We start from the raw sequence: 19,308 nt of genomic DNA, 5'->3' as shown, positions 1-19,308 counted from the left end.
GCAACTCGGCCTTACCTTATTTCAAGGAGAGCTTATGAAGATTCAATAGTCACTTCAAAAACGATGGACTAAGAGATCACTTGGTCAGCTCAACAATGTTAGGTTAGCTCGTCTAATGATAAGTCAGCTCTACCATGTTTAGAGGTAAGCTCATCCAATGATAGGTAGCTCTACTCGCCGTCGTTTAGAAACATCATAATTGCAATTTTGAGCATAAGTCTCTTAAGTAATGTCATCACCACCCAAACAATCACTACTAAAGCGACAAGTGGCATCCATGACGTCAGCATCTCATTCTCGACCAATCAGGAATAAGCAATGATTACTTAAGTAATAGGTAATCATGACTTAGGCCATGATAACTTGTTCGGTCAACCTCAACAACCAATCAGCATCCTGGGCAGTAGCATGCAATTTTAGGTTGGTACTATATTTGGCCCCTGTTTGGCTCAGATTTTAATCAAATTTTAATATGAGTTAAAGTCCAACAATTAATATTAACCACATCTTTCATGCGTCCCACAACTTTTCAAACACGTATTTCAAAATATTTTGTCAAAATTTACTAAAAATCTAATTTTAATCCTCACCAGACACCCTCCCAATGTGATATTAAGTGGTCAAGTTGCCTGATTAGAAATCTATAAATATGTGCAAAGGGTATTTTCCTAGAGGACTCAATGTATTCTCTCCAATACACTCCTATGAATGCAAATTCCTTTTTTTCTTGCTATTTCAGCTGATTACCTCATTCAAATTATCAATTAAGCTGATTAAAATTGACCACGGCATTTTTGAACATCATAGCTTGGCGCTAGAAAAAGTACCCTAGTGAGTACAGCTCACATCTCTCAAAATTTCTTAAAAATCAGAATTATACTTTTAAATCTGGCGCATTTTCTTGATTCGTTTTCTTCTACCTGGGCTGCCGTGCTCTCAAAGAACATCGATTCATCTACATCGACATGCAAAATTAATTATGGGTTCACATACTACAACTTGGATGTAATATTTTATTTTAATGCATCAAATTCGCAGAATCAAATGCTTTTCTAGGAATTTCTACACTTCTATGCTTCATCTTGGTGAAAAGAAGCCGTTGGCGCGCGATAAGAGTATCAACTCTCATTCTCCTTTGGAGCCTATGACCATAATGCAACTTCGCTGTGCCACCATTGTGGCGATCGTTGTTCTATGCTTCTCCACCACTGCCAACGCCAACAATATCATCAAAATCCTAGCTAAAGCCCCCTGAGTTCTCAACCTTCAACCACGACTTAACGGAGACCCACTTGGCAGAGGATATAAACAACCGGGAAATATATCTATGAAGTCATAAAGTCGTGAATGAAGGATTTTTCCTCTAAAAGAGATCGGTAGGATTGATCAGTGCTTCCATCCGTTCTCCGACCATCCCTAGTTCAGCATTCAAATATGATAAGGAGATTTCCAATATAGAAGTTTTCTCAAGAAACTGCTCCAATATTTCCAGTTTCTTCAAGAAATTTACTTTCTCATTTTGTTTTCTAGAGCAAGTTTCCTTCAGATTTAAATTCTCATCCTTCAATACCATAACTGATGATCCCAATGACATTGGGGTAATGCCTAATGCATTTACCTACTCCAAAACTAAAATATACTTTTGTTCAAGTCATCATTTCTTCTTTCGGACAGTATATTTCTTGCTAGAGAGCACTTCTTTCATCAAGTCAAAGCTCAACCTCCTCTTAAAAGTTTCATGGTCCTTCCTTTCAAGGCAGTGATCTCATTTTCCATATCCATTATTGACAATAAAGATATGGCCAGCCAGACACTGCCACCACACCTTGATACCAACCTGGAATGGATCGTGGAGCCTGAAAAGGTCTAGGGAATCCGAGAATCACTCGTAGGATGCCCTCCAGGATAAGAGGTTCTGCTCCAGAGGAAGAGACTCCCTGAATCAGAAGCATCTTGAGAATCTGTGGCCTCACCTCAATCATCCAGCAATTTCCTAATTTCCACCTTGGGAATAAGGTGTCTTTGAACCGGGGGTAAAATATACTTATTCCCCTATTGCGTCTTCTCTTTCTACTAATGCGATGCATATGAAAGTATCTTATTTAACCTCAAGTAACATGAAATTGTGTAATAAAAAAGCAAGAATCTACTAGTACACGAAAAATAGGATGCTAAATATAATATATTCCAAGTATTAGTCAAAAACTCAAGATCCAACTACGGAACATGCCTTACCCCCAACTAAATACAAATACAATTACATTGCCAATCTGGCACAGGTGGGATGGTTCTTTGCTATCAATCGTCTTCATCACTTCCATATTGTTGGCATAATGATTGTAATCCGCTGCCTGCAATGGATCCTGCCTCCTAATTCTTTGACTCTTCCTTTCCTGCTTTGTTACTATTGGAATCAGGAAGTGGTTTCTTAAGAATAGAAATTGTGACGGATGAAGACTCTAGAGTGAATGGTATATTTCTTCTTTTGAAGCTGTCAAGAAACCTGCCTTTCCTTGAAGAATCCGTTGGGTTAGGAAGCTCAGTAGATAGCTTTCTTCTCTTCTCAGGTGAAAATACAGGCAAATCTTCTTCTGGTGCCCCCCTCAAACACAGATTCTATAAGAGCTTCATCTTCTTCTTCCAATTTTCTTTCATTCGCCTCATTTCTTATAATATGCTTTGGTGCCCCTTAAACACAGGACGGTGACGGTGTCCTCTGGGTGATTGCCGGGTTCCCAAGGCCTTCTCAGGCTCCACAATCCATTCCAGGTTGGTGTCAAGGTGTGGTGGAAGTGTCTGGCTGGCAATATTAGATCCAAGTGCTTTTCTTAATTGAGAAAACAAAAATTATAGGATTGGCACCATCTAGCTAAGAGTTCATACATAAGATGCCAATTTTGAAAAGGAGGATGCTATTTATTTTCTTCTCGTGATGATAAAGAACGTCTAGTTCAGGCGCAACACTTGACTGTGTTTTGTAGGTTTCTTTAGAGATTAGAGGCATCACTTGTAAAAAATCAGCAGTTCATTGATTTTTCTCTTTTATTTCCTTTGTCTTTCCTTGGTATAATGGTTCTACAATATATATCCATTGTCTTCAATGGCATGCTCTGCCATTTGATGTTTTACAGTTTCGTCTTCCTAAGGCTAAATATGGTCACTTCCTGTTGTGCATAAATGGGTCTTAAAGTGGAATTGGATGTACATCACCCCTAAAGATAATGCTTGAGGATCTAACAAAGGTCTCATAAGTCTATTTTACTCATTTGAATTTCGTCTATTCAGAGAAGGCTTTGTCTTTCAAGAAAACCAGTGCTACATGGAACTCTGTTCATGTTTCTCAAGCAAGTGATGCAACTATGCATGAAGTGATTCAATAACCATAAAACGTGACTCAAGATGTAGAGGGGAACAATCTTCATGAGACTATTTATAAGTGGTTCATCCAAAGCCATTTCTTGGGTCTTTCAATGCTCTGCTGCTCTTATCATTTTTTCTTTTATCAGTAAAAGTAAATTTCATTGATCAAAACTTTCATATACAAGTACACCGGGCATACCCTCTATTGCTCTATCTTATTTTCATGGTTTCTTGCTTAGCTTGTTACTTCCTTCATTCTAGTCAGAGTAATAATATGGGACAAAGTTCAAGAAACAATCCATCTATAACTAAAATGTACTGGCGAATGAACTTTGATCATTATATCCTTTGACCTCCAAAATATAGGTGGTTACAAGTATGTCCTCGGTTATGAACAAATAACGTTGCTTATTGTGTTCTCTTTCCTCCCAATTTTTGGATCAAAGGGATTGCATGGAGTCGGAGAGAATTTTCTCCTTCCCACATCCTCAAACCAAACAAATAGCTTCTCTATGCACCAACTCTCTTCCAGTTACTCAGTAGACCACTATAGGAAACATACCATGAAAAGTCCATATTATAAGAGAACAAAATAGCTATAACAAAGTCATTAGTGCTTACATTGGATGTGCATCCTTATCAATCTTGCTGCCACTGATCGTATCATATACCTTCATTAACCACAATATGCACAAGTAACTATTTCCTGGTTAGGATATTAGTGTAGAATTTCAAGGATCAAATTGTTAATTTTATAACAATCGCGTTAAGAATCATCACGTGCATAGGTCGTAACAGTAAAAGAAACAGACAGGCTTGGCAGCCAAAAGTGTGAACACACAAGGACATCAAAATGATGATGGAGAAGGGTCCAAAAATTCGAACGACTTTAGATACTCACAGGTACACATGTTATCAATTGAAACTCATTCTGGCAAAGTGGGCATAGGCTTGTGATGGTAGACCAGTTGTCAATGCTTGCAGAACAGAACCTGAAATTAACCTGAAATTTAAACGATAAGTCCACATCACCCATTAAAATTAGCATCGAGCTAAGTTGATATAATCAAAAACTAGCCACAATCTGACATTAGCTCTACTAAGGGCACATTCCTCAAGCGGCTAATTATATATCACATATAAGCTACTCAATTGTTGGATAAATCAGAAGCCTTCGCATACAGTAGAAGAACCACAACCGTGGGAAGGATCGATGATTTTTTATTTCCCTATTCCATCTTCCCTTTTTACTAACACAATGCATATGAAAGTAAATTATTTAGCTTCAAGAAACACAAAATCGTATGATAAAAAACTGCAAAAATCTACATGAAAAATTGGATGCTATATACAATATACTGCTAGTATCAGTCAAGAAATCAAGCTCTAACTATGAAACAAGCCTCTCACCAAACTAAATACAAATACAATTACACTACCAATCTGACACAAGTGGATGGTTCTTTGCGATCAATCGTCTTCATTACCTCCATATTGTTGGCATAATGATTGTAATCCACTGCTTGCAATGGATCCCGCCTCCTGATTCTTCGGCTTCTCCTTTCCTGCCTTGTTACTATTGGAATCGGGAAGTGGTTTCTTAAGAATAGAAACTGTAACCGATGAAGACTTCAGAATGAATTTACCATTATTTCGACTCTTGAAGCTGACATGAACACTGCCTTTCGGTAAAGAATCCGTTGGGTTAGCAAGCTCGGTGGATAGCTTTCTTCTCTTCTCTGGTGAAAACGTGGTTAAATCTTCTTCATCATCAATCCTTCGTAAAATATGCTTTCGTGCCCCCCTAAACACGGATTCTATAAGAGCTTCATCCTCTTCTTCCAATTTCCTTTCATTCATCTCGCTTTTCTGTTGCAAAGCTTCGAGCATCGAATCTCCACTCACCCTTTCATGTCTCGAGTTCATAGACTTGACGTCATCCAAAGCAACTAGGATATCCAGTTTCCTCTTGGAGTCCAAGTATCTATTCTCCAATGAGTTCATCACATCTCCCATATCATCCATAATCCTTTTCTTTTTCTCTTCATCCTCTGCACGCCAAGGTTCGAAATTTCTCGTGGCACCGCACTCAAGAGCATAATCCGAATTCTGTGGATCTGTCTTGAATGTTATTTCCGCTGAGCATTTGCTGCATTTAATATAGAACCTAAAAACTCGAATTCCCAAATAAGTCTCCCCGATGGCTTTTTCTTTGCGCGAATTAAACTTAGTACCCTTATACATGGAATTCCCACAAGTTTTACAACGAATGCTCATGGGAAGCATATTGCGGATAGGGAATTGCTCTTTCTTTGGCTGCTGCGGCCGTGGAATCTTTGCCGGATCGAAGTCCGGTGGATAATACTTGTTTAGCACTTTTCTTTCTCCCATTCTAGTAGAAATACAGACAGAACAATTTGTAAATGCTAATGGATTCAGCACAAATGGTATTGATGTTGATCAGATGGATAATACTTCTCAAATCTTTTGTTCCGAACAAACTGAAACTCTCGAGAAATTTTGAGAAACGTTGGCAGATGCAAAAACTTGGGGAGCAAGAAAAATTAGATGATTTTGTATTGTATTATAAAATTAGAATTGATCGACTATTTATAATTGTTTTTTTTCATTTGTTTATTTGGAGAGGAATACTAATCTAAAAGGACTTTTCTTTTAATTCCAATTCAAATAAACTACAGTTAATAATTAATTAAAACTCGTATAATTTTTGAATCCTACTCCCAAAAGAACTCTTTTCTTTTGATTATTTATAATTTGGGAAATGATTTTGGATTAAGGAAATATCCTAATTTCAAAACAACTCTTTTCTTTTTTCCATTTATTTATTTGGAGAAGGATACTAATCTAAAAAGGACTTTCCTTTTAATTCTAATTCAAATGAAAAAATTTCAAATATTAGTGACATGCATTTCAATTTAATTAATCGATCATTCTACCATTTTTAAAACACTTGTAAAAATTGTGAGAAGAGCGCACGTGAATTAGTGACAAGGAACTTTCGCCAAGCGGATATCCAATGTGGCTTTACCTTATATTGTCGTGTTACACAATTTTTTACCAAATACCATGAAGATATCCATATACCTAAATTTTAAAATTTAAACCCACGAATCACTTGATTCATCCTAATTTGCTAATTTAGTCCATTCTAAATATTAGAAATTGAAACTAGTCTCTTTGAAAACTTGATCTTAAACATTTTTTTTTTTGAAGAAATTGTTGACTCCAAAAAGTGTTGCCAACAGATGTCGGACCCACCCGCGCACACATGAGCGAAGGTCCTACACGCTAAGACACGTGGACGGTCTAGAACGAACGAATCAGGGGCGTAGGAGTAGCTCAAAGACGCGGGACGAGAACGTTCAGAATCTGGCGGGACGTTCTTAATCCGATTGTACAATAATTACCAATCGGTGCTCATGAAAGTGAATGTAAATGCGTGTGAACTCGCATTATATTGTAAAGATAATAAGAGAGTAAAATGTGATTTTTTGTATTGATTCTTGCATTAGCCTTTCGATATTATACAAGGGAAGTATTTATAGTGTTACATGTGAAATGAGAGCCCTTAGATGAGGTGACATGTGACCTCATCTTCTCAATTCAAACATCCAATCCTAGGTATCACTCTTGACTTGTTAGCTTGTTGTGCATTATTGCTTGTGCAGAGTCCCCATGCTAGTGATAAGACCTGACATATGTACTTATGACAAACGTTTCATCAATCATTCTAACCAGATCCTTATGTAGGAGATCTCTTGGGAGAAGTGATCATGGAAGACGTCCCTTCATGGTTCGAAGGCTTCTACTTCAGATTCAAGGCTTCTGCAAGACACGTAATACTTCCGCTGTAGGGGTTCAGCAATTTTCACAGGCCTCAGCAGATGAGGCTCGGTTAATTTCACTAGCTTCGGCATAAAGGGCATCGGCCATTTAGCCCACTTCCACTAGAGTGCCACGTGGTTCGGATTGAGTGGGCCATAAGCCCACGTCGATTGGCCGAGTATGACAACACGTAACAGAAATAGTTTATCTTTTACCTCGAACCCTCCCAAAAGCATAGCCAATTGAACCATGAAATCTAGGTTGTCGCCTAAGGCCCATGATTATATAATGCCCCAGAATTTTTAAATTTTATTTTTATTTTTTCCCATTTAATAGTGAATAATTTTATTGAGAAAGAGGAAAGTCCAAATAAAATCCATCCCGACCACCACATAATAGCCAGACAGTCAACCCAAACCCAACAATCAAAATCTAAGACTTTTTCTATTTTGTATTGTATTTTTCCTCATTTCCTTTGACCTTTATTCTTGAAAACTTCATAAAGTATTAGATTATAATCAAATCAATAAATATCTTATGCATTATATCGAAGGAAAATGTCACATTAACAGAAGAATTTGGTCTGATTGTTTGATAGAAGATAGTTTGGCATTTTGTGATTGGATTAGAAAAGTGACTGTATTTTAAACAATCTAACGATAGAATGTCGCGTTATATTATAATTATATCAAATATTGATTTTATCTACTTCAATTTTGAAAAAGTCCTTTATATAGAAGCAACTAAAACAATAAATTTCGAACAATATTATTCTTTAAGCATATATTGGGAAAAAGTCGGCTCTTTATATGTAATTGAGAATTTATATAGGACTGATTATTTTCCTGTAGAAAAATTTCTCTTTAGTACTTTATTCTGAAAAAAATTGAAAATTTACACTACATACCATATATTTTAAATTTACACTATATATACTTCAGTATGGTTCCAAACATTAACTTTTGCTAAAAAAATAATTTCAAATTCTCCTTCAAAAATAACCAAGTAGGCCAAAATATCCATGATTGAAAATAACGAATCACAAAACTTTGTATTACATTGATTCATTTTAGTCCTCTCACAGCATTATTTACATAAAATTTTTCCATTTTCATTTTTTACACAGAGTTATATATATTTGTTATTTTTATAAATTATTATCTCCTATGAAGCTTTCTCTCAAATAGGAAAAATTCATTTGTAATAGATATCAATAAAACTATGCAAGTATTCATAACAAATATTTAAGTTGCAAAATTACTCAACTTTATAGCTACAAAATAACATTCTAAATTATTTTATTGATCATTTTTAAAATTTTCTATTGAAACTTTTTTTTTTCCTTTAATATAACAGAAATTAAGAATTTCTATTTGACTTTCGGACGTTGGAAGAGTCAACTGAGGCATTTTCTTAGGGCTTGTTTGGAGCGATTTTTTCACCTAAAAAATTGATTTTTTGACCTTTATTTTACTATTCCAACCGTCATATTTGATTTCTTCTCTCACAGGTGGACCCCACTTTTTTCCTAACGGTCAAAAAATCAATTCTCAAAATCACTCCCAAACAGGCTCTTAATTTTTCAATACTTAGCCCTTGTTTGGTTCTCATTCTCTCCTCATAAAATGAAAAATATGACCGTTATCCATCACATCTAACCACCAAATTTAAATTTTTATCTCTTGTGTAGGGTCCATAACAACTATATTTTTCATTCTCATTCTTCCAAAAATGAGAAACAAACAGGCGCTTAGTAACTTTGAGCATGTTTGGTACGACTTAAAACCCAATTAAAATCAATTTTTTAACCGTTATTTCACTATTTCAGCCGTCATTTTTGAATTCTTCTCTCGCAAGTGAGACCCACTTTATCTCTAATGGTCAAAAAATCAATTAACAAAATTTCTACCAAACAAGCACTTACTAAAGTAATATTTTATTGATTTGACATTAAAATTTAGGAAAAGAAGATAATACATTTTATAAATCTTATACAAAAAATATATTTCAAGAAAAATAATTATAAATATAGTCTACAAAACGTTAAATATAGAAGGTGTAATTTGTTATTTTAGTTAAGATATTTTTATTTGTTTGGCTATTTATAATTACATATTTTTAAAATTTACAACAAATGGCTTTTTTTTTTTTGGGTGCAAAATACTGTACACAAAATGTAAATTAATAAAGTCTAGTACGTAAATTGTAATTATACCCTATATAGGGGGTGTAATTTGTAAATTTCACAAATATTCAAACCATACATTTTTTCAAACATATTCTTCCAATGGTTTTTAATTTCTTAAAATTGAATACAAATTTGTTAGAAAAATCAATTCTAAAGGATAATTCAGATGATTGTATTTGATCATTATCGTTAACATTTTCATTAAATTTCTTCGTCGTCAAGGAACAAGGATTCTACTTCCATTCATTTGCATTTTCTTTGGCAGAAAACATAGCAGATACAAATCCTCTTCCCTTCAAAAAGAAAAAAAAGATATAGAAATGACAATTTAATTGATCATAGCAACATCAATAAGCATATATTTCACTTTGAAATCTCTTACTAACTAATTTAGCTACCTACAAACAAAAACATCATATCGGATAGTCACACACCAAAAATTTGAAAATTAGTTAAGTTAAAATTCTCTTTTTAGTCTGCACCAATTAAGTAAAATATATCAATTCAATATTCGAGGACAAGGCAATAATGGAAGAGGAACATGAGAAAACTGAAAATGATACATTCTTTAAAGTTTACGTTGTAATTAAAAGGAAAGTCATTTTTAGATTGGTATCCTTCTCCAAATAAATAAATGAGAAAAAAAAAGGAGTTGTTTTGAAATTAGAATATTTCCTTAATCCAAAATCATTTCCATTCCATATTATAAATATTCAAAAGAAAAGAGTTCTTTTGGAAGTAGGGTTCAAAAATTATAAGAGTTATAATTAATTATTAATTGCATTTGATTTGAATTGGAATTAAAAGAAAAGTCCTTTTAGATTATTATTTTTCTCCAAATAAACAAATCTAAAAAAAAGTCATATTATAAATAGGAAATTACAGAAAAACAGGTACTAAAACTTCCAAATTCAAAATTCAAGGATGAAATTTATTTATACAAAAATCAAGTATTATATATAATTAACCCATCCAATTCAATTAAAAACCCTAATCACTTCCCCGCTCCTCTTCGTCAGAAGCCGTCGCCATCGAAGCATGTCGTTGTCGGAGTACCCTTCGTTGGTACTACTGTAATGAAGAAGCACCATGTCGTAGCACTTTTCCCTTTGTGAATTACCACAAGTTGAGGTAGTGAAATGAAATCGCGAAGCAGATCCACCACTTCGATGGTGAAATGAAATCGCCAAAACACTGTAGCAACCTGCGTGAAGCAATAGTTTGGGTTGGTGGCAATTTTGTGGGTTTGGACGGTGTTTCGTGTGGTGGTGATGGTGATAGCGATTTTGTGGTCATAGATTTGGCGGTTTGAGTTGGGGTTTAGATGGTGTTTTCTATGCTGATGGTAATAGTGTTTGTGTGGTGGATGTTTTGTGCTGGTATGTGACCACTATTTGATGCATGTGACCAATCATTTAGTTATTTGTGACTAACTGTTTAAGTGTGACCTAAGAATTTGACAATTTGTGACCAATTAATTTAACCTTGAAGTAATCTGAGACATGTAAATTTTAGATCTGTGACCTCAAAATAATATGTGACTAATTAATTTAATGATATGTGATCAGAAAATAAATTCGTGATCTATAATTATGAATCCGTAATCATTAATTGTATAACTGTGACTTTATTATACTTAATTAATAAATATTTTCAATTAATTTTATAGATACCTGAATTTTGAATTTTTGAGCTATTCATCTGATTTGTGAATTGGTGTAAACGATACACCTAAACTATGAATTTTTCCCTACAAAGTTTGTGATTTGTTATTTTCTATTATGCATATTTTGGCCTACTTGGTAATTTTTAAAGGAGAACTCGAAATTATTTTTTATGAAAAGTTAATTTTTGGTACAATACTACAATATTTATAGCGAAAATTTAAAATATACGGTATGTAGTGCAAGTTTTCAATTTATTTTCAGAATAAAGTATTAAAGAGAAATTTTTCTAGAGGAAAATAATCAGTCAAATAGAAATTCTCAATTACATAAAAAGAGTTGACTTTTTCCCAGCATATGCTTAAAGAATAATATTGTTCGAAATTTCTTGTTTTAGTTGCTTCTATATAAAGTGGTATTCTATCGTTGGATTGTTTAAAATACAGTCACATTTCTGATCCAATCACAAAATGCCAAACCATCTTCTATCAAACAATCAGACCAAATTCTTCTGTTAATGTGACATTTTCCTTCGATATAATGAATAAGAGATTTATTGATTTGATTATAATCTAATACTTTTCGAGGTTTTCAAGAATAAAAGTAAAAGGAAATGAGGAAAAATACAATATAAAATAGAAAAAGTCTTATATTTTCATTGTTGGGTTTGGGTTGACCGTCTGGGTATTATGTGGTGGTCGGGATGTATTTTATTTAGACTTTCCTCTTTCTCAATAAAATTATTCACTATAAATGGGAAAAAATTCACAAATCTTGTCTTAAGTTTAGAGACTTCAAAAACGAAGTTTTAAGTTTATAAAATGCAAAAATTAGGTTTCTTAGTTAATTAATTAAAAATATTCATTAATTAAATATAACAAGGTCACAATTATACAATTAATGGGCACAAATATATAATTATAGGCCACAATTTATTTATTGACCACATATTATCAAATTAATTGGTCACAAAATATTTTGATGTCACAAATCAAAAATTTTATAAGTTAAAGTTTATTTCGTCAGTCATAAATCAAAAAAAATTATAGGTCACAGTTTTATATCGATCGCATATTTTCAAATTTATTGGTCACATATTTTCAAATTTGTTGGTCACATATTATTTTTCGATCATAAATTATCAAATTTTTATGTCACAATCTACCAAATACTTGGTCATGGACACCAAATAATTGGTCATAGACCACCGCCACCAACACCACTGCCAATTGCTTGCCACCATCACCATCATTAACCACCACCATCATCGCAACACCTCCATTGCTGAAAATCGCACCGGCAATACCACATCCCAACGCTTGCACCACACCACCACAACCACTGACAAACACCCATATCCCACGTTGTCCCACCAACAACCACCGTCGCCACTTCCATGACCACCACCACCATCGCAACTACCATCATCCAAAAACCAACAACAAATCAGATCCTACCACTACCAACACCACCACTACAGCCACTACCAAACACACCCAACAATACACTACTCCCAACCTCACCAACACCACCCAAATCACCGCTATCAACACGAGCACCGGTTGCATCATCGCTACCATACCACCATTGTCGTCCTACCTTAATCCACCACACCACCATCACCATACCGTCATCCCACAATGTCACCAACACCACCCAAACACATGAAATGCACTGCACCAAACTCACCAACACCGATACCTAGATCCCCCACACTAGACTCACCACCACAATGCATCGAACTCACCACATTGTAGTGATGCTGCCGTGCGCAACAGTGTCAATCGACAAAGCTGAGAAGAGAAGAAGTGGGGCTGACATCCCTAGGCAAATGCAACGGCGCAGGCGAAACCACGATCGTTGCGATCTTTGTGTACCAATGAAACCATTGATCCGCGTGCAACAACATCGATGATGGCTGCTCCTCAACGCTAAAAGTTCCATGTTGACGTCACTGAATATCGTGTCGTCGAATAGGAGAAACTGGCAGATAGATAGGAAATGAGAAAGATCTAGAAATGGGAAACAAATTTAAGGCTTGGGGTGGGTTAATTATAATATTAAAATGTATAATTAAAACTTGATTTATGATTAATTAAACTTTGTACCTCATTTTTGTAAAATGATCTTTAAAGACCGGTCATTGTGTAATTTCCACAAAAAATAAAATTATAAACTTAAAAATTCTAGGGCATTATATAATTATGGGCCTTAGGCGACAACTTAGATGGCTTCATGAGTTTTGTTACATGTACTCGGAGTTTGACACTCCAGGTTACTTGCTACTCATATAGGGGGTTGGAGCCCCACACCAATAAATGTGTGGGCACGATCCCCTCACTCACGTCAGATAACCCAACGTGTCAAACGTCGGGTACAAATAACATTGTCGAATGGCTTCATGGTTCAATCGGCTATGCTTTTGGGAGGCTCCGAGGTAAAAGATAAACTATTTCTTCCAAAAAAATTGTTTAAGATCAAGTTTTCAAAGAGACTAGTTTCAATTTCTAATATTTAGAATGGACAAAATTAGTAAATTAGGATGAATCAAGTGATTGGTGGGTTTAAATTTTAAAATACGGGAATATGGATATCTTCATGTTACTTGGCAAACAATTGTGTAACACGACAACATAAGGTGGAGCCACATTGGATATCCGCTTAGTGAAAGTTCCTTGTCACTAATTCACTTGGATTCTTCTCACAATTTTTACAAGTGTTTTATCAATGGTAGATTGATTGATTAATTAAATTGAAATGCATGTCATTAGTATTTGAAATTTTTTCATTTGAATTAGAATTAAAAGGAAAGTCCTTTTTAGATTAGTATCCTTCACCAAATAAATAAATGAAAAAAAAGGAGTTTTTTTGAAATTAGGATATTTCCTTAATCCAAAATCATTTCCATTCCATATTATAAATAATCAAAAGAAAAGAGTTCTTTTGGGAGTAGGAATCAAAAATTATATGAGTTTTAATTAATTATTAACTGTAGTTCATTTGAATTATAATTAAAAGAAAAGTCCTTTTAGATTAGTATTCTTCTCCAAATAAACAAACGAAAAAAAAAATAAAATCAATTTCATATTATAAATAGTAGATCAATTCTAATTTTATAAAATAATACAAAATCATCTAATTTTTCTTGCTCCCCGAGTTTATGCATGCCAACGCTTCTCAAAATTTCTCGAGAGTTCAGTTTGTTCGGAACGAAAGATTTGAGAAGTATTATCTATCCGATCAACATCAACACCATTTGAGCTGAATCCATTAACATTTACAAATTGTTCTGTCTGTATTTCTACTAGAATGGGAGAAAGAAAAGTGCTAAACAAGTATTATCCCCCGGACTTCGATCCGGCAAAGATTCCACGGCCGCAGCAGCCAAAGAAAGAGCAATTTCCTATCCGCAATATGCTTCCCATGAGCATTCGTTGTAAAACTTGTGGGAACTACATGTATAAGGGTACTAAGTTCAATTCGCGCAAAGAAAAAGCCATCGGGGAGACTTATTTGGGAATACGAGTTTTTAGGTTCTATATCAAATGCAGCAAATGCTCAGCGGAAATAACATTCAAGACGGATCCACAGAATTCGGATTATGCTCTTGAGTGCGGTGCCACGAGAAATTTCGAACCTTGGCGTGCAGAGGATGAAGAGAAAAAGAAAAGGAATATAGATGATATGGGAGATGTGATGAAATCATTGGAGAATAGATATTTGGACTCCAAGAGGGGACTGGATATCCTAGTTGCTTTGGATGATATCAAGTCTGTGAACTCGAGACATGAAAGGGTGAGTGGAGATTCGATGCTCGAAGCTTTGCAACAGAAAAATGAGGCGAATGAAAGGAAATTGGAAGAAGAGGATGAAGCTCTTATAGAATCCGTGTTTAGGGGGGCACGAGAGCATATTTTACGAAGGATTGATGATGAAGAAGATTTAACCGTGTTTTCACCTGAGAAGAGAAGAAAGCTATCCACCGAGCTCCCTAACCCAACGGATTCTTTACCGAAAGGCAGTGTTCATGTCAGCTTCAAGAGTCGAAATAATGGTAAATTCATTCTGAAGTCTTCATCGGTCAAAGTTTCTATTCTTAAGAAACCACTTCCTGATTCCAATAGTAACAAGGCAGGAAAGGAGGAGCCGAAGAATCAGGAGGCAGGATCCGTTGCAAGCAGTGGATTACAATCATTATGCCAACAATATGGAAGTAATGAAGACGATTGATAGCAAAGAACCATATTTAGTTTGGTGTGAGGCATGTTTCATATTTAGAGCTTGAGTTCTTGACTGATACTTGCAGTATATTGTATATAACATCCAATTTTTCATGTACTAGTAGAGTTTTGCTGTTTTTATTATACAATTTCGTGTTTCTTGAAGTTAAATAAGTTACTTTCATATGCATTGTGTTAGTTAAAAGGGAAGATGGAATAGGGGAATAAAAAAGCATCGATCCTTCCCACGGTTGTGGTTCTTCTATTGTATGCGAAGGCTTCTGATTCATCCAACAATTGTGTAGCTTATATGTGGTATATTATTAGCTGCATGAGGAATGCGTTCTTGGTAGAGCTAATCTCAGCTATTGTGGCTAGTTTTTTATTATATCAACTTAGCTTGATGCTAATTTTAATGGGTGATGTGGACTTATCGTTTAAATTTCAGGTTCTGTTCTGCATGCATTGACAACGGGTCTACCATCACAAGCCTATGCTCACTTTGCCGGAATGAGTTTCAATTGATAACGTGTACCTGTGAGTATCTAAAGTTGTTCGAATTTTCGGACCCTTCTCCATCATCATTTTGATGTCCTTGTATTCATTCTTGTGGCTGCAAAGCCTATTTTTTTCTTTTACTGTTATGACCTATGCACGTGATGATTCTTAATGCGATTGTTGTAAAATTAACAATTCGATCTTTGAAATTCTACACTAATATCTTAACCAGGAAATGGTTACTTGTGCATATTGTGGTTAATGAAGGTATATGATACGATCAGTAGCAGCAAGACTAATGAGGATGCACATCCAATGTAAGCACTAATGACTTCGTTATAGCTATTTTGTTCTCTTATAATATGGACTTTTCATTTTATGTTTCCTATAATGGTCTACAGAGTAACTGGAAGAGGGTTGATGCATAGTGTAGCCATTTATTTGGTTTGAGAATGTCGGAAGGAGAAAATTCTCTCTCCCTCTGACTCCATGCAATCCCTTTGATCCAAAAATTGGCAGGAAAGAGAACACAATAAGCAATGTTATTTAGTCATAACCTCGTAACCACCTATATTTTGGAGGTCAAAAGATATAATGATCAAAGTTCATTCGCCAGTATATTTTAGTGATAGATGGATTGTTTTTTAAACTTTGTCCCATACATTACTCAGACTAGAATAAAGGAAGTAACAAGCTGACCAAGAAACCATGAAAATAAGATAAGAGCAGCACCGCATCGAAAGAGCCAAGAAATGGCTTCCGATGAACCACATGGGAATGGTCTCATGAAGATTGTTCCCCCTCTACATCTTGAGTCACGTTTTATGGTTATTGAGCGACTTCATGCATAGCTACATCACTTGCTTGAGAAACATGAACAGAGTACCATGCAGCTCTTGTTTTTTTGAAAGGCAAAGCCTTTTCTGAGTAGATGAAATTCAAATGAGAATAACAGACTTATGAGGCCTTTGTTAGATCCTCAAGCATTATCTTTAGGGGTGAAGTACATCCAATTCCATTTTATTATGCACGACAAGAAGTGACCATAGATAGCCTTTGGAAGAGGAAATTGTACGACATCAATAAAATGGCAAAGCGTGCCATTGAAGACCATGGATATATATTGTAAAACCATTATACCAAGGGAAGACAAAGGAAATTAAAGAGAAAAATCAATGCACTGCAGATTTTTTACAAGTGATGTCTCTAATCTCTAAAGCAACCTACAAGTTCTATGATGTTTTACTTTTATTCATTTTGATCATTATAAACATGTAATGATATTGTTTGTTCTCAGCCAAACAAAAGCAACAGAGGACAGGAACTTAGGATTTGAGTTAAGCACATCAATTGAATTTTTCATTGATGCCCACCTACAAAACACAGTCAAGTGTTGCATCTGAACTATATGTTCTTTATCATCAAGAGAAGACAGTAAATAGCAGCCTCCTTTTCAAAATTGGCCTCTTATGTATGAACTCTTAGCTAGATGATGACTGGAGCATTGAAGGGAAAAACGTCACCCTCTCTTTTCCATCATAGTATATTGATGAAAATGTAAGTTTTATGGAGTTCCATGATGCTTGTGAAATTGCAATTGTACTTTACAATATGGCACCTGGCCTGCTGTTGCATCATTCTACTGTACCATTGGATGGTTATTTTGAGCAAATATTTGTATGTGCCTGTATTTTATTTCATTTTTTGTGTGTTTTCATATTCAAGGATGTTAATAATCTTATGCCTATATTATGCAGGTAACAAACCAGATATGCAAAAGAAAATGTTGTAGCAAGAGAAGCTATTCCCTGACTTTGGCTGTCGATTATGAAACAAAGTCGAGATTCCTACACGACCTCTACCAACTCTAGTGATGGTTTAGGCTCCCAACAATTAAAGGGGATGGGAATGGCTATATCTATGAATGATTGAAGCGAACTATGAAAAGAAATGGATACAATTTACTTTATCAAATCCCCTTTCTATTTTTTGTCCTTTATCCATGTTTCTTGGTCCCATCACCTTTCCTTAGGCCAAACAAGGCTTTGAACACAAAGCTCAGGACAAAATGAAATGGGAAGAACATCAACAATGACATTTCTACGTAAATCATACCAAACAAGCTTTTCTTCATTGACATATAAAAGAACCTTCTCACCATTCTTCGAATAAGTCAATGGCCTCAAAGAAGACAAATTACCATTTGAATTAATCGTTATCTGACCAACTGATAGCAATTGAGTCCAAGATTTCTCAACTCCATATTTCTTCATCACCCATATACCCACATGAAACTCGCTAGCCGTTGCTAAAGAAAGACACCCTCCTAGAACATTCAAATTCATGCTAATATTCTCGATAGGAATTTTTGTTGGCAGCATCAACTCATAATGGTTCTCATTCTCAACACTAAAACCCATAATTTTAAATGTCTTGCCCGAATACGCATGGGAAATATCCTTAAGAAGCGAATGCAATGCCCCATTGAGATATACTTCCCAGCGATGATCAAGCAACGGCAATGGATAAGGAAACCGCTCAACCTTGTTCCAAGAATTCGATTTCAAGCTTAAAATTTCTGTTTCAGAGAACGTCCACTGCCCCGTTAAGTTGTGAAATTCAACAACCCGAACAACTTTATAGTCATCCTTTCTTGGATCGTAACACAGCCCATAATACTCTATGGCATATAACGATGAATAATCAGTTGGGAATTCAATCGGGAAGGCGTCAGGTAACTTCTTGTGTCTTCTTGAAAAGGGGTTCTGCAGTACAAGGGATTCAGCAGCTACTACTAGAAATAACCCATTGCAATAGTTGGACATGCATATCAATTGAAAATCTGTGGAATCAACTGGGGGTTGAATGAGATGGGCTGTGTCAAATGAATCCAAATTTACGGAATAAAGTCCCATCTCCATGCTTCCATAAATGAGGGAGTGATTGGAGCGTGCTATGATGGATTGATTCAAATGCTTTTTAATGAAATGATCACTGTCAATTATGCAGCACCAACTTTTTGATACACACCTGAATCGCAAAAGGGATGCCACTGATAAGTGTGATAACACTTCTTCGATGAGTTCTGAATGAATCATGTTTTCTCTGTTGTTACAGATTTTCTTGAATTCAACAGTTTAAGGGGGTGAAAGAAGGCAATGTCTAAGACAGAAGTAAAATATTTTCATGAATACAAGAGTTGAAGGGGGTAAAAGAAAGCACTGTCTAAGAGAGAAGTAAAAGATTTTCTTGAATTCAAGAGTTGTAGGGGGTTAAAGAAGGCAGCGTCTAAGAGAGAAGTAGAAGATTTTCTTGAATTCAAGAGTCGAAAGAGGTGAAGGCACTGTCTAAGAGAGAAGTAAGGTAGCGGGTTGAGTTTGAAGAGGAAATGAGATGCAGTGGACAAGATAGAAATAGAAGCTGTGCCGTGATTTTATGTACATCCCGTATCAGATCAGCCGGTGGACAAGTTAGAAAATGGTACATTCTTCAAATTTCATGCTGTAATCAAAGTTATAAACTGTAATTGAGA

At 35.2% G+C, this 19,308-nt stretch overlaps 3 protein-coding genes and 1 long non-coding RNA gene across 8 annotated transcripts; 2 read left to right on the top strand and 2 right to left on the bottom strand.

Annotated features, from left to right (window-relative positions):
- The first annotated feature begins 628 nt into the window (after positions 1-628).
- LOC111390191 lies at positions 629-3,130 on the top strand. The gene is made up of 2 exons (XR_002701864.1): positions 629-2,567; positions 2,700-3,130. It is a non-coding gene; the product is annotated as an uncharacterized LOC111390191 (long non-coding RNA).
- LOC111390190 (coiled-coil domain-containing protein 94 homolog) lies at positions 2,167-5,921 on the bottom strand. 4 transcript variants are annotated; one of them, XR_002701863.1, is made up of 3 exons: positions 4,262-5,921; positions 3,982-4,031; positions 2,167-2,800 (listed from the first exon to the last, which is right to left on the bottom strand). XR_002701863.1 is itself a non-coding variant. In XM_023015197.1 (2 exons), the coding sequence occupies exons 1-2, from the start codon at positions 5,749-5,751 to the stop codon at positions 4,359-4,361; spliced, it is 909 nt and encodes a 302-aa protein (XP_022870965.1). In that variant the 5' UTR covers positions 5,752-5,921; the 3' UTR covers positions 2,167-4,358. The 4 variants fall into 4 exon arrangements, 1 of the variants encoding a protein (XP_022870965.1); XR_002701862.1 differs by having other exon boundaries at positions 3,982-5,921; XR_002701861.1 differs by having other exon boundaries at positions 2,167-4,031.
- Positions 5,922-14,199: 8,278 nt separating this feature from the next.
- Positions 14,200-15,396, top strand: LOC111390195 (coiled-coil domain-containing protein 94 homolog). 2 transcript variants are annotated; one of them, XM_023015200.1, is made up of 2 exons: positions 14,200-15,112; positions 15,194-15,396. In XM_023015200.1, exons 1-2 carry the CDS (start codon positions 14,368-14,370, stop codon positions 15,286-15,288), a joined length of 840 nt encoding a protein of 279 aa, XP_022870968.1. In that variant the 5' UTR covers positions 14,200-14,367; the 3' UTR covers positions 15,289-15,396. The 2 variants fall into 2 exon arrangements, with proteins under 2 accessions (XP_022870968.1, XP_022870967.1); XM_023015199.1 differs by having other exon boundaries at positions 14,200-15,396.
- A 2,227-nt stretch (positions 15,397-17,623) lies between these two features.
- LOC111390185 (F-box protein CPR30-like) lies at positions 17,624-18,874 on the bottom strand. The gene is made up of 2 exons (XM_023015191.1): positions 17,799-18,874; positions 17,624-17,714 (listed from the first exon to the last, which is right to left on the bottom strand). Exons 1-2 carry the CDS (start codon positions 18,872-18,874, stop codon positions 17,624-17,626), a joined length of 1,167 nt encoding a protein of 388 aa, XP_022870959.1.
- Positions 18,875-19,308: the final 434 nt, after the last annotated feature.

The sequence above is a fragment of the Olea europaea genome, unplaced genomic scaffold, assembly GCF_002742605.1.
Source record: "Olea europaea var. sylvestris unplaced genomic scaffold, O_europaea_v1 scaffold657, whole genome shotgun sequence".
Taxonomy (NCBI): domain Eukaryota; kingdom Viridiplantae; phylum Streptophyta; class Magnoliopsida; order Lamiales; family Oleaceae; genus Olea; species Olea europaea.
The sequence above is the reverse complement of the archived record's forward strand: the minus strand, read 5'-3'. Positions and strand labels throughout refer to the sequence as shown.